Source organism: Phodopus roborovskii, unplaced genomic scaffold, assembly GCF_943737965.1.
Source record: "Phodopus roborovskii unplaced genomic scaffold, PHOROB, whole genome shotgun sequence".
NCBI lineage: Eukaryota > Metazoa > Chordata > Mammalia > Rodentia > Cricetidae > Phodopus > Phodopus roborovskii.
This window is the reverse complement of record NW_026126563.1, coordinates 16,186,179-16,201,390: the sequence shown is the minus strand read 5'-3', so window position 1 is coordinate 16,201,390 and position 15,212 is coordinate 16,186,179. Positions and strand designations below refer to the sequence as shown.

The following is a 15,212-nucleotide window of genomic DNA, read 5'->3' as shown; positions in this document are numbered from 1 at the left end:
ATAATAAAGGAAGACAGCACATTTTCAGATTCCACAAACGCACAATTTGCTTGTGGAAAACCACATTCCTCTTGCACGTTATTCATTAAAAAAAAAATAGCTAGGAACCTGGTAGATAGCTACAAGCTACAGAGGTCCAGAATTATAGTCACCTGGCGGTAATTAGACTCTAAATATTCTACTCCTGTCAATCACTGTGTTGAGTTTACTGTGACCTGCTTTTCTGGCACAGAATCAAAGACAAAAATATGCAATATTCTACCTTGCCCCACAAAGATGCACACAGGACTTGAGTAGAATGTTTTGCAGGCTTATCTGGTTGGGTGAGTGAGGATTCCCTTTGTCTCCAAACTCCTCTAAAACACTAATGTGTCTTTACTTTTAATAAACTAGTAAAATAGAACCACTGTCTGACAAAGATTATGCCGTGTCTTAGCCTGTTTCTACAATACTCAAAGTGCAGGGCCGAAGCCTGACAGCATCCTGTCCAAAATCCCCAAGTCATGGGCACACTAATTTGAGTGGCAGGGAATCATTTCCTTAAGAGTGAGTGGGGTGTGTGTGTGTGTGTGTGTGTGTGTGTGTGTGTGTGTGTGTGTGTATGTGTGTGTGTGTGTGTGTTGCCAGCACATGGGAGGCTGAGGCAGGGGGATCTTGAGTTTGGGGCCAACCTGAGGGAGTCCCTGTCTCAAAACTCAAAACCACACTAAATAAATAAATAAATCAAGACAAAATGAGCCAATGGTTAAATGTTTACTAATACTGGGAAAGTAAAGTGGGGCCCCCGCCCTCCCCCAGACAACCAGGCTTCAGAAAGAAGCTCTCGGCTGTTCTGTAGTTAACCTTTGTTCTCTCCTACATGGGAACATGGGTACATTTACTTTATTTACTATAGGCTAAAATAGCTGGGGAAAATAAATGGCATTATAGTCATAAGACATATTCTTTTCCTTTCAGAGTTTACATGAGTTCAAATTTCATCTGAGTTCAGAAAGCATAACTCACTATGATCTTCAATTGAATGCAACAGAATTAATAGTGAAACTGAAAAAAATATGTCAAAATAGCTTCGATTTGAATTCCTATTTAGCCTCAAAAGCACTTTATGAATCTTTAAGTAATCAAATCAAGAGAGCATGGTTTTCTCTTTTGATTTGTTTCTTTAAAGTGATTAACTAAATGCTTTTTCTGGCTTCTGCCCAAGAGCCCACAAAATCCTGTGGGTTTACCAGTGTAAATCCTCTCCCACTCACCTCTCCTAATGCCCAGACACCTCCATCCCCAAGACCTCTCTTTAAGAGTCCACAATAACTAACTCCACTTGGTTGGGTAGATGGTCCCTTTTCCTACTAGTGTATTAATTTTCTACAAAATGTCTCACCCAACAAAAATTGTGATGGTGGGCATATTAACCCAAAGCTGTCACTGGATTCCCTTTAACACCCAGGGGCCAGTGTTGTCTAATCATTTTTTTTGTCCTGTTTTTGAATTGTAAAATATCATTTATGTTATTTTAGATTTTTCAATTCAAAAAATTCTGTTAAATGAAGGATTTAACTAAACACAACCCATCTGCTCATTTGTTCATTGGCTTGTAATAAATGCTAGAGAGCTCACCCTGCCCTGCCTGGGCTGCACACTGAGACTCTTAAGTATTTTGGGTTAGTAGAGGAAACAGAGCAGCTCAAAAGCACTTACACAGTCCCTAACAGATGAGCCTGTGAAGACTAGAAGTGATATTTGAGTCTGAGTATGAACATTTTGATGGCTTTTGGAAGAGGGTGCTTAAAAGGCTATATATTTGCCAACAAAAATAAGAGAATCTGAAATGGGAATCCATAGCTTATAAAGCAGGTGTGTGGGGGGGTGTCTGGAGGATTCCCTCCCCAAATAGCCTTCTCTGCTTTCTGAGATGGGAAACAGACAAGATAAGTGGTACTTTGTGGTGATGCTGGCAGAGCCAGCTCCCATGGACAAAGCATCTCCTGGAAGCTGCACAGATCTTCAGGTGGTTCGTGGTGAAGGATCTCAGGGCTGGATGGTTGCAGCCAAAGTTCCACATGGAACGGGATTGCTTTTTGTAATAAAGAAACCACGTCTCTTGCACAGTTTTAAGTGGTGTGAAGGCGAGGACGACTTAGAAAACAGGCCAAATAAGCAATACTGCCTCATCAAAAACAGTAGGAGAGCATTTGGTATGTTTTCGATTTCAAATTGAGTATATGGATCCACATGATGTAAAAGGTCACCTAATATGTCTGGGGCTGAGCTCTTTCTTGAGTTGAACTGTAATTTTAAATTATTGGGTTTTAAGTTAAACAGCCCCCCCCCATCTTTCTTTCCTTTGATAGAATCTGTGGGGAAACAGGGCATATTTCTCGTTGTGTTTTGTTTTGTTTGCAGTTCTGCCTGGTAACTATGTTGGTTACTAACCTGACGAGGTCTTTTCGGTATTTGATGAAGTATTCTTATAGGTATAAAGTTTTGGTAGCAGGGCACAAGCTGGTGCGAGGAGGTGGATGAACAGTACTAAGACAATCAGGCCAAAGCATACTTTCCAAGGTGCGTTTTTTTCATCCCTAGTTCAAGTTCGGGTCCCGCTTGTTGTTGGCAAAATGTTGAGGCAGCTCCTGGAACTGCTGTTTCTCCAAGTCCGTTAAAAAGTGATTCGTGCTTGGGTGGCATTTCCCTCTCTTTAGCCCTGCTATTCCCCACCTCCTTCGCCTGGCTCTTGCCAGTAGGGACTTGCCCTGAGGGGTATTTTGTCCTGGGAACACAAAACTATTTTCTTTTCTGGAAATAGGTTGACGTCAACTGGAAGCTGTTTTTGGTTGCTTTATTTCCCGGAGCGTCCAATACAGCATATTGCCTTCGGCAAACTGCAAGCAAGCAATTGGAAGTAGCTCCCCCAGAGGGGGCATCGGAACCGGTGTCTGCGTGGGAAAGGATTGGGGAGCGTTTGTAGCCTATCTGCTGCAAAAGGGGGAGACTTCGTGGGCCCAAGCGAGGAGCTAGATCCCCAGGCAAAGTCTGGTGCGCTGTCGGTAGCTAAGGGGGACCCTGGGTTTATGGCGCTTCTAGAGGTCAAGACCACCCTGCAGTTAGGCGACTGGCCCATGGCCCAACTGAGTTCTCAGCACCGCACCAATTCTCAGAGGTTCCAAAACCTGGCAGCATCCTGGGACCAAGGGCCCGCTCTCTGGAAGTGGTTGTATGGGACTAGCATGTGCCTGCTCATTAGCTGAGCTCTGGGTCAAGTGTCACCACTTAGCTGACCACTGCTCCAAGCTCTAGGAAGCTAATTCATCTCGCTACATATTTCCAAGGGCTAAAACAGAGAACAGAACGCTATGACAAACCCGACCACCTCTCTAGTAGTTAGTTCCCCGGGGAAGGATTCCCCAGAAGTCAAACTGTCCTCGGACAGATGGACAGATGATAGTTGTTTGTGATGAGAGGGCGCATGGGCGTGTGCGAGTGCGTGTGCGTCTTTCCCCAAGGAGCTGGAGGAAACCTGAGAGACAGGGACTTGTTACAACTTGTTTCACACCTGGCATGGCTTCCCCAACGCTCTGCGCTCTGCAGTGTCCAGGGCTGAGGAGGCTCTCAGAGGGCGACAAAAAGATGACTGCAGAAAAGTCACTGACATCTCCCTCTTGGATGCCCAAGCAGCCCGGACTTAGCCTTTCTTTCTTACTTAACATTCCTTGTAAATTACAATTTGATGAATGGTTTCTATGGAGGCACAAAATGATAACCGCCCTGAAAGCAGAAGAAAGAAAGAAAAAAAAAAAAAAAAAAAAAAAAAAAGACAGGCAACAGGGAAAGAGGGAACCAACAGTTGAGACAGGACTTAGAGGCAAATTCCAATGACGCACACAAAGACCCAGTGAGACTGCCTCCAGGGAGGCCCGGCCTGGCACATCGGTGCACTGCCGGGATCTGGCTCCATTGCTTCTCCATGGCCTTGAGTCTCAGACCTAGCTGGAGAGTCTGGGGACCCTTGGGCTTCCAGAGGAGTTGGAGAAAGTTAGGACGCAGCTCGTCTCTGGAGACAGCCCCGGCTATTGCCACCAAAGAACAGTCAAGGTGCGGGTGGCACTAGGGCGCTGCCCTCCAGGGCCAGCAGAGAACAGAAGGTGCTAACCTACCCAGAGCCTGGGCGTGCCAGGGGCGGGAGTCTGGCTGGAAATGGGACAGTATCTCCTAAGGGAAAGCGGGACCCGACGAGCTCTTTGGCCGTCTTTCCAGTTTCCGAGTTGCCCGCCCCCACGCGCCGGAGGCCGCGCAGCCCCGAGGGCGAATGCAGGGCAGTTGGAAAACTTCTGAGAGAGTGCTCGAGATCCGAATTGCCGGAACTGGGCGAGAGCGGAGGCGACCCAAACCCAAGTTCACTTTTTCCAACAGCACGCTCCCTGGCTAGTGCTTTAGAGGATCCGCGCCGCTTTCGTGCCAAGCTGGGCACTCCTTGCCCCGGGGCGTTGTGTCATTTTGCTCTGGGGCAGGGAGGACGGCGGCCCGGGTGGGTGGCGAGTGGGTCCCTGGGGTCCCGGAAAGCCCTTCTTCCCACGCCTCCCCTCCCACCAACCCCTCCCAGTCTTTCTTTCTTGCACTTTCCAGGGGCTGGCTAGACCGGCGCGGACTTGCCCCAGACCTTTGGGGAGCGCCCCAGGTCTTTAATGACAGCTTAAAAGTGGCAGTTGGAAAAGTCTAAACAGACGAGGCTGACGTGGGGCGTGTTCCGCTCCGTAGCCAGAGTCGGGATGGGAGCTGGGAGTCGCGCTGCTGGCCCCAGGCCCCCGCGCCTCGCCGCCAGCAAGTAGGTGGGGGAGCCGCCGCTGCCGCCAGCCCCATCCCGCTCCCAAGCCTCGCCCGCTGCGCCCTGGCCGCGGGCGCAGAGAGGGTGCAGGGCCTCGCGGAGCCTCCTCCACCCAGCTCATTAACCTGCCTGCTCCGGGCGGTACCGGACACCGGCTCCTCGCAGCAGCACCCGCGGCCCTCACGCTGCAGCCGTCGCCCGGATCCCCCGACTCCGGGGGGCAATGAGGGGGCTGGGGAGGGGGCACTGCTCCTCCGGCATTACCTAGAGAAGCGACACCGCCCCGCCCTCCCGCCGGCCCTCCCTCGCTCCCGCCCGGGCCCGCGCGCCGGCTCCGCTAGAGGGTAAGTTGGGAGTGTTTCGCCCCCACCGACAGCTCTCCCTCCCTTTCCTATCCCCCCCCTCGAAGTTTTCCTAGAAGTGGGGATCGGCCTGGGGGGCGGACGAAGGTCCCGCTGGCCTCCCTCTTTTACCCTCTCCTGGCCACAGTTACCCCTCCCCGCCATCCCCTCGCCCCTCCCGAGCCGCGCTCGGGAATGACAATTGGAGCGCGGCTCCTTTAAGAGCCCGGCTTTGCCTCCCGGTAGCTGAAGGTCATTAAACACAAAAGCTCTCAGCGCTGCGGTCCAATATAGCGCATGCGCCCTGCCCGAGGACTGGCAGGGAGACGGCAATATGGCGAGAATGCCTGGCAGCGGGGACTGTAACACCAGCGCGGGCGGCAGCGCCGCCGCAGCGGCAGAGAACAATGGGGAGCGGGGCGAGGGCGAGCGCGGGGCCGGGGGCCGCGGACGCCGTCACGGCCGCCCGCACTACTGCAGCGCGGGCGAGGAGGAGGAGGAAGAGGAGGAGGAGGACGAGATCCAGGAGGTGCAGATAACGGGGGACGAGGAGGAGGACGGAGGTGGGGGGCTGGAGGAGGACGAGGAGGAGGAGGAAGAGGAGGAGATGGGGATGGACTGGGAAGAGCCCCTGGAGCCGGAGGACTCGGCCGGGGAGGAGCTGGAGCCCGAGCCGGTCCATATGATCCATATGGACCAGAGCGCCGCGCTGGAGCCCGAGGCGCCGCCGCGTCTGCTGGCTCCCCGGGCCCGCGCGGGGCCGCCGGGGGACAGCGCGGAGCTGGACCCCGACGTGCTGCAGCGCCCCGAGCGGGCCCGGCTGAGCGAGAACACCCGGCTGGCTACCCGCTACGCCGTGCGCATCTTCCGGGAGTACCTGAGCGAAAAGGCTCAGAGCCCGGACTTCGAGACCATGGACAAGGGGGCGCTGTGCCGCGTGCTGCGCTCCTTCTACGCCGAGGCCCGTTCTAAGAGCGGCCAGCTCTACAGCAAGTCCTCGCTCATCAGCATCCGCAGCTCCCTCAACCGCTACCTCAACGAGCCCCCGTACTGTCGCACGCTCGACCTCACCAAGGACCCCGAGCTGCGCAGCGCCAACCTGACGCTAGCCGCAGTCATCCGCAAGCTCGAAGAGCAGGGCGCCGGGCCGGTGGTGCAGAAGCAAGCCATCACGCGCGCCGACCTGCGCAAGCTCTACACCTCCAGCGTCTTCAGCACCAACACGCCCTTTGGGCTGCTCAACAAGGTCTGGTTCGAGACCTGCATGTACTTCTGCACGCGCGGCCGCGAGAACCAGCGCGAGCTGGAGGAGGACTCCTTCGGGCTGGCCATGGACGAGGACGGTCGCAAGTTCGTCTACTTCAAGTCGCTTGGGCCTTACCACAAGTCGCGCTCCTCGTCCTGGAGTAAGAAGCGTGCTGAAAGCAGCGACGAAGAGAACTTGCCGCGCATGTACGAGACGGGCACTGAGTTCTGTCCCTATGCCAGCTTTGTCAAGTACCTGTCGAAGCGCAATCCCCTCTGTAAGGCGTTCTTCCAGCGGCCCCGGGACCACTGCAGCGAGGGCGATGTGACCTGGTACGAGAACAAAGCCATAGGCAAGAACTTGCTGGGCACCAGGATGCAGATGCTCTCCAAGGCAGCCAAGCTGTCCAAGACTTACACTAACCACTGCATAGGCGCGGTGTCCATCGCCACGCTCAACAGCATCGCGGGCATCGGGACCAAGCTGGGCTCCCCGACCCCTCAGGGCTGCTACACCGAAGCTCTGAACGGGTCAGCTCGTCACCACTCCCACCATCCCCCCACCCATCCTTCCCACCACCACCGCCCCCAGCAGCCCTCGCTGGGGAACACTTATATCCTCCCCAAAGACAGCCAGGTCGGGCCCGACGTGAAATCCGAGGCTGCGCCCAAGCGCGCACTGTACGAGTCAGTGTTCGGGTCTGGGGACATCTGCGGCCCTTCTTCCCCCAAAAGACTTTGTATCCGTCCTCCCTCGGAGCCTGTGGATGCGGTGGTGGTGGTTTCCGTGAAACACGACCCCCTGCCTCTTCTTCCAGAAGTCAATGGGCACCGAAGCACCAATTCTCCCTCAATAGTGTCGCCTGCTATCGTTTCCCCCACCCAGGTAACCAAAGCCGACGTCTATGCATGACGTGTTTGTTTGGTACCCTTAACTTTTGTGCTCCGGTTGGTCGGGGTTGGGGTGGGAGAGGATTGTTTTTTTTTTTTTTTTTTTTTTTTAAGTAGTTGTTATACTGCACCGGATTTGATACAGCCCCTAGAACTGTAACTCTTCGTGTTTTGGGGGGGGGAAACTCTACCCTTAAAGGATTCCAGGGATCCTTAGCTTCCAAGTCGCTGCTGCAAAGTAAGGAAGTGAGGCTAGAAACCTCAAAGTTCTCAGAACAAAAGGTTTAAGCTCACTCTCCATGATGCCTGAGTTTTACAAGGTAAGGATTGCCAGAGCGCTAAATGGAGGTAGTCATTTTTAATAAATTAGAATGAAGTTACTTTAAAAATGCTCCATTACATACTCGCCAAACTTCCGAAGGTAGAAAACTGCGCTTCTAAATTATTAAGAAGAAAGCATGCCAATGCCACTTCCTATAGATTGCTTTGTTGTTGTTGTTGTTAAAGGAAAGGGGCGGAGACCGCCGCTGCAGGCAGTGGAGTCCAGTTTATTCTTTGAAAAGGCAGACCTTTGGGGTGTCGTTCCCATTAGTGTTTGTTAACATTACTCAGATGGGAAAAGTGATGTCTGAGCTACGGACATGATACACAGATGCGCAGCTGTGACGCCAAACTGGCTGCGGGCACTGAAACAGCTTAATCGTCCCTAGCCCAGTTGAGGGTGGGGGAGGCATCACACAGAGTAAGTAAACAGCCCTGCAAGGATAAAACCTGGGCAAGTCAGTTCACCCGACTGGGCTTTAGGTATTGTGTCATTAAATGTGAAGGAAACCCACCACAAAATTACCTAAGCCACAGTAGTAACTAACTGCAGAGACCAGGGCCTGGAGGGACAGACTGTCTCCTGCTGCTTTGCCTGGAGGAACCCGTTCACCAGCACTGTTAAGGTTATATTCCTGTCCTGGATGTTTCTCCAGAAAGCAGACACAGGACATAGGTCTCTTGTGACCCGTTTGCTAGGCAGGAGCCACAGGACGTCTTGACACCCCCCACCCCACCCCACTTCTATCAGCAGAAATAGGAATTCTGCTCCAATTTCTGGAGAAACAGTGAGGGCGCATCACTGCCTCTGTGCTCCAGAGTGGAAATTCCAGTTCTGGACAAGCTGACCCTTTCAGAGGCTCAACAGCTAATGGGCATGCCCCAAGGCTGCCAGGAAGGGCTCTGAATGGCAGTATAAACACCACTGGCTGCTAAACCCACAGAGCCTGTAGGCTGTGTCCTCCTGTGGTCTCTGTGTGGCTCATTTGGGCAGGGGTTGTTTAAAGGTATTAAAGGAGAGTTGAGTTGGGGTTTACCTTTGCTTTGAAAGCGAAGAAAAATGCTCACACTCTTCTAATAAATACCCTTAAAGTGTCGGTTAGAGTCACACCTGATTAGGTTTTAATGCCTGGGAATGTATAGTAAATATGTAGTATGCTGGATAATAATGAAATGGTCAGTTGTAGGTATTGGCATCACACAGCCATGTGACCAGACATTCATCTGGTTTTCTTCTTCTTCCCTGGCTTTTGTTTTCCATGAATGTCCTCCTCCACCGCCATCACATTTACCCCAGTGAGCTAAATCTTTTATTATTCTCAGGCTACTGTCAGATTTGGGTCTATTTCGCTTATTTGATTATAAACAGAGGCTGTCCAACAAGGTCTTAGCTGCCTGGCTCTTTTAGTCACAACTATAGAAAGGGCATTCTGTTTGCAATTCTTTTTTTTTGGGGGGGGGTTGTCTTAAAGATCAAACCCAGGGCCCTGTGCATGATAGGTAGGTGCTGTACTATTAAACTGTACCCCCAGCCCTGTTCCTATGTATTTAATAGTCAACCTTTCAGTTTGAATACAGTAGCAAACAAAATCTGTTTTGAAAGCGGCAGTTTTAACTGCTGGCTTCTGAAGCACTCACTCGAAGGGCCCTGGGTATTCTCATTACCAAACGTTTGCTTTAAGTAGGAAGATCCACTAAACTTTTACTTTGGCATACATTAAAATCTTTGCAGATTAATGACTGTCAGGTCAGTGGTCAATGTCAACATATGCCTGGCGGACTTTGAATTCCAGCTGTGTTTTTAATTATAAGCATGGCACCCCAACCTTAATATTGGCCACTGTTAGCCGTGTTAGTACAGACTTGTTAAGCTGAGGCCAGGCTAAGTCAGTGCTTATATCACTTCTAACATGGCAAGTACCAGGAGAGGAAGAGCCTGCTGACTGAGATAAAGTCACAGCATCCCTTCTTATCCCTGGGAGATACATTGCAAGACCATTCACACACATAGCACTAACCCTTGGATGTATCTGATGTTTTCCCTAGACATATACACCTGTCACACAGTACACAGTTTGACATAAGTATCAGGCATAAGAGATGGTCAGTAGTATCTTTTGATAAAAATAGAACAAGTACAATATCCTACAAAAAAAAAACTTACCTAATGCTTAGGATTTTTTATTTCTGGAACTTTCCATTTAATATTTTTAGACCATGGTTGACCTTGAAAAGAACTATGGGTAAAGGATGAATAATCTCTTTCAGAGGGTGTTAACAGGTATCTTCATCTAAGGGGAAGGTAGAAAAATGAATATACCCAAGAATGAACAGGTCTATGGAGTCTGTGATTTTCACTATCGTGTGTCTGGTTTGGGAGGGTGATAGAGTTCTAACTGGCAACTCTGAGTCTCACTAGTGGCCTTAGCAGTTAAAAGTATTCTATGTCCCTTCCGCACTATGAAGTGTCACGGTGATCGAGGTTTTGGTAGTAATTGCTGTTTCCATTTTACTTACTCCTTTCAGTGTCTGGGAACTGAACCCAGGGCCTCGCATATGTTGAAGATGTACTTGCTGTGACCCATTTAAAAAATGCAACACCATCAAGCGTGGCGGCGCACTGTTATCCGATCACTGGGAAGGTTGAGGCAGGAGGGTCTTGTGTTTGAGGCTTGCCTAAGGTCTATAATGCAATCGTACCTCAAAAATAAATTTTTAAGAAATATTAAATTGGAAAAATAGAAGGTCTGACACTGTATCCTACATCTTTATAACTATTCTCTTTGCATGAAAATGCAGCGTTTTACCTGTTTGAGTAGATGGTAGAGATTTGCACTTCATTTGTTTGAACCTGAAGTCTCCCGTAAGCTCAGTGGGCCCTAATGCTGAGCTGCCCCTACACTGTTGCTCTTCATCACTCAAAGGAAGAAGTAGTAATAATTTTGTATTCCACTTGCCATAGTTTTTTGTTGATGGTTTTTATTATAGATGATTTGTGCCTCTAGCATGAAATAAATATGGGCAAATTAATTAGTTCACTGTAAAACATGCTTGGGGCTGGAGGTGCAGCTTGGTGTCTGAGTTTATACTTTGCATGCACAGAGCCCCAGGCAACACCTCTCTCTCTCTCTCTCTCTCTCTCTCTCTCTCTCTCTCTCTCCCTCTCCCTCTTTTCTATGTGTGTCCCCTTCCCCCCAACATCCGGAATACTTGCAACTTGTGACCAAGGTGTCTGGTTACGCTTGCTTGGCCCTAGCCCATGTTTCATTCTGGAAATACTTTTAAGGAATTCCACAAGTAGAAGTTGTACCATAAAGGCTCGGGTGGGGCGAGTCCCCTCTTCCTGTGTGACCTGTCTCACAGTGTTCTTGAGTTGGTCCTTAGGTATACACGTTAGGCATCGGGGCAGCCATCTAGCTGACACACACAGCTCTTCAGTTCACCTTCTGGAAGAAGCCAGAGGCTAATATCACTGTTGCTTCTGCGGGGTGCAGTGATGTTGAGAGAAGGTTGTGCCATGTAGCCCAAATTGGCCGAGAATCACCAGCAAGCCTGGGGTCCAAAGAGCTGGGATTACAGGTGTGCCCTATAATGACAGGTCATTCTCTCTCTTGGGAGCTACAGTGTGCCACGTATGTATTTGATGGGAAGAAGTGTGCATTTGATGTACTGAAACCATCTCTGAGGTTATTATGGGTTGGAAGACGAGGCAAGAGAAATGCTGTTTTCTAAAGGCGAGAGTTTGTACAGGAAGGAAAGACAGTGAGGCTTCTTGAACTAACTGCTTGGCAGTACTAGGCTTAATTGCATCCTTAAAAATGGGTGTTTTCCTGTTTTTTAGTATGGTTTGTGGCTGCATTCCTATTTCTACAGTAAGATTCTTGCTCTTTTAGGGAAACTGAAAACTGGCAGAGGAATTACATGTCTTGTGCATAAGTACATAGCTTTTTTTTTTTTCCATTTAGGAAGTAGTTACTGAGTGTTGACTATTTCAGCTTTGAGCCAGGAATTTACGAAGTGATCAATTTTCTGCTTGGCAAGTAGTCTCATTGGCATGATTTCAGTCTCGTTTCATATTTAAAACAGATCAAAAATGTAAAACGTCAAAAGGTTATGGGGGGCTCTATAAGGCCTCATGTAGCCCAGGCTAGCCTTTGACTCCTGGTCCTCCTATTTCTACTTGCTAAGCACTGAGGTTACAGGTATCAGCCATCATGCCAGCTGCTACACTCAGTGTTTTGCAGCTGTTATTGGAGGAAAGTAACCGTTTTATATCCTCTCTTATGTACTCTTACATATTAATATTACTATCAGTACTGGGGGATATTATTATAATTATTTTGTTTTCATCATTATTGGTGAAGTAGGATCTCATTGAGTTTCCCAAGCTGGTCTCTATTTTCCTGTCTCAGCCATCTGAGTAGCTAAAATTACAGGGGTACACCACCACACCCAGAAGTTTACTATTTCACATGCCTACAGATCAATACCGGGGGCCAGTTCACTGTGCATTAAAGCAGATATGTAAACTAGGAAGAGACATACATGCGGAGACACAAAGCTTGGATGTCGTCTGTGTCAAACTGGAGTGTTCAACCTCGTTGTCATCCACCAAGTTCATGGTTAACCCTTCCAAGCCCTAAGTCTCATGGCATTTTAAGCGCTTGCTGGACTACCTTTACAGCTATCCTAGGCTACAGGCTGCATACTCCTGATGGAAAATATAAACATTTTTGTCACTCTGATTTGAAATCAGATACCCCCAAAAGAGACCCACATGTTATTATCAAAGTAGACTTTGAGCAGAGAGAAGCCCCATATCCCTTTTGATTTCCTGGCCTCATGTAGCCCAAGCTGGCCTTGAACTCATTCTGAAGCCAAGAGTAAGCTTGACCCTCCTGAGCTGGGATTACAGGTATACACTGCTACACTGAGTTTATGTGATGCTGGGGATTGAACCCACAGCTTCATGCATTCGAGGTAAGCAGTCTATGAATGGAGCTGCACCTCTAGCCTGAGAAACTCTTTTCAAACTGATAGTTGGACTGGAGGTCACTTGAGGTTCTGGGGGCAGCGCTGGTCAGTCAGAGAGCCCACATCAGCTCCCAAGTTTGGGATTTCAGTGTGTCGTTCGGTGTTGTAACTGCCGTTTCAAAAGCTGACTAATGTTGGAGCTCCTGGGTAACTGTCTACACTACTGCTCCTAGAGCAAGTAGTAAGCTAGCACTTTGGGTCTGAGCTGGGCTTCTTCTAGAAGCTGTGTGACTTCTCTTATAGTTTGCTGCATTGTACTGACTGGTGAAGTATGGTTTAAGGATTGTTTTTGGAATATATACATAAGGGATGGTGTAATTGAATTCATTGTTCCAGAACGAATATTGATTGATCTTAACAAACTAAAAGTGAAAAGCAGAACAAAACAAGATGTAGTTTTAGGTCCTTGAAGTGGCCTACTGTGTGTGTGTGTGTGTGTGGTATATGTGTTTGTATGTGTGTGGTTGTGTGTGTGTTTGTATTTGTGTATACATTTCTGAGGTGTGTGTGTTTGTGTGTGTGTGCTGTATGTTTGTGTGTATGAGAGTATGTATATGTGTGTCTGGTGTGTGTAGTATACATGTGTGTGTCTATAAGTGGTGTGGGTATGTGTATGTTGTTGTGTGTTTGTGGTATTTGTGTGTGTGAGAGAGTATGTATATGTGTGTCTGTGGTGTGTGTAGTATGCATGTGTGTGTGTCTATATGTGGTGTGGGTATGTGTGTGCATGTATGTTGTGTGTTTGTGGAATTTGTGTGTGAGAAAGAGTATGTATATGTGTGTCTGTGATGTGTGTGTGTGTGTGTGTGTGTGTGTGTGTGTGTGTGTGTGTGTGTGTGTGTTAGGCCAGAGGTTGACTTTTTCTTCCTTGCTTACTCTCTACCTTAATTTTTGGAACCAGGTCCACTGAACCTGGCGTTCGTTGATTTGCCTAGCTGGCTGGCCAGTGGTATCTGGGGTCCTCTCGAGGCTGCCTCCTCCCTGCAGTGCTGATGTGTGAACACATCTGTCCTGGGCCTGGCTTTTCTGTGGGCTCTGATCTTCATGCTCACAGCAAACACTTCCCCTACAGCTGCAGTGCCCCAGTTTTATGTAACACTTTTGTGTTCTATGATGCTGACTTCAGTCATTGTTAATTGAGTGTCTGGCTGTGTTCTACAAAGGGGAATGGGATCCACACCCTGCTGAGGCCATCCTCTGCCTGGTCCCAAACACAGTCACCCTGGGTAGACTCTTCAAGCTTGGCCTCCAGGGACCTCTTTTGGACTTTCATGTATAGGCAGCCTTCTCTTGACATGCTCCTTCCCACCTTCCAGAGAGGACAGCCTGGGTGGTATGTGGTGGATTCTGTGTGGTCTAGGCCCTGTGAGATCCCCCAGTACAGGAAGGCTATGACAGATCAGCAGGGATCATGTTGAGATCTGCTCATGCTCATGACTAACTGGCTGCCAGGCTAGACCCCATGGGAGCTTTGTAGTTTCCAGTAGTTCTCCCAGTCCCTCTGACCTAACTGTCAGGCGACCTGTCAGCACCTTTCCAACCTGAGAGAGATCAGTCTGCATTTAACAGTGAACTTAGTGACTTCTTTTCTCCTCCTCCTCTTCCTTCTCCTCCTCTCCTTTCTCTTTCTTTCTTTCTTTCTTTCTTTCTTTCTTTCTTTCTTTCTTTCTTCTTTTCTTTTTTTTGAGACAGGGTTTCTCTGGGTAGTTTTGGAGCCTGTTCTGGCACTCACTCTGTAGACCAGGCTGGTCTTGAACTGACAGAGATCTGCCTGCCTCTGCCTCTCAAGTGCTGGGATTAAAGGTGTGCTCTCTCTCTCTCTCTCTCTCTCTCTCTCTCTCTCTCTCTCTCTCTCTCTCTCTCTCTAATCATAAAGTAAGAGTAGAGGATGGCCACACTGATTAACCCATTAACTGCTTGTCGGCGCTCCTCTGTGTTTGACAGGGCTTTCCACACCGTTAGTCCCTCTGCATTCTGAGGTGAGTGCTAGGTTCTGAGACACAGGTTGTTTTTAGTCCTCCAAGGCACAGGACACAGTGGGGATGCTGTCAGTGTCTCATGGTTAACCCTTTAGGACACAGTGGGGATGGTGTCATTCTCTCTTGGGGAGCCCTTTAGACACCCCAAGAACTGGGAGAACCCAAGTGACCTTGAAAGAGAGCGCGTAGTTCAGGCTAGAAGAGCTGTTCCATTCCTACTCCCCCTCCCTCTGAGCTACCACCTCCAGCTCCCAGCCCCTCTCTGTCCCTGGATACTGAGCAGGTCAGTGCTGTTAGAAACCCCACTTGCGGAGGAGCCTCCAGGCCCCCCTCATACCTGCAACTGCTATTTTCCCGCTGCTGCCTGGCAGTGACCTCTACAAGACCTGCTGTGATTGGGTCTGAGAGAAAGGGGGTAAGAATGTGCACAGGAGGGAGCTGACAGATTTAAGATGGCATGTGGGGGCAGGCCTGGCTCCCAGAGGAGGGGCTGAAAAAGGGTGCAGCAGCCTGGCCCAGGATGTCACTTCCTTTATGAGGTGTTCAGTTACCAAATTAGGACAGTTTGGGAAGCTTGTAACT

The 15,212-nt window shown here is 49.3% G+C and overlaps 1 protein-coding gene across 2 annotated transcripts in view; it reads left to right on the top strand.

Moving 5' to 3' along the window:
* Nucleotides 1-5,317: 5,317 nt before the first annotated feature.
* Nucleotides 5,318-15,212, top strand: part of Kctd1 (potassium channel tetramerization domain containing 1) — a 96,608-nt gene continuing 86,713 nt past the window's right edge. For both annotated transcript variants that reach the window (XR_007835665.1, XM_051202131.1), the window contains exon 1: nucleotides 5,318-7,291. Coding sequence is in view for 1 of the 2 variants with exons in the window: in XM_051202131.1 (XP_051058088.1) it covers nucleotides 5,495-7,291 (1,797 nt within the window). In the remaining variant the exon portion in view is untranslated. The remainder of the gene's footprint in view (nucleotides 7,292-15,212) is intronic.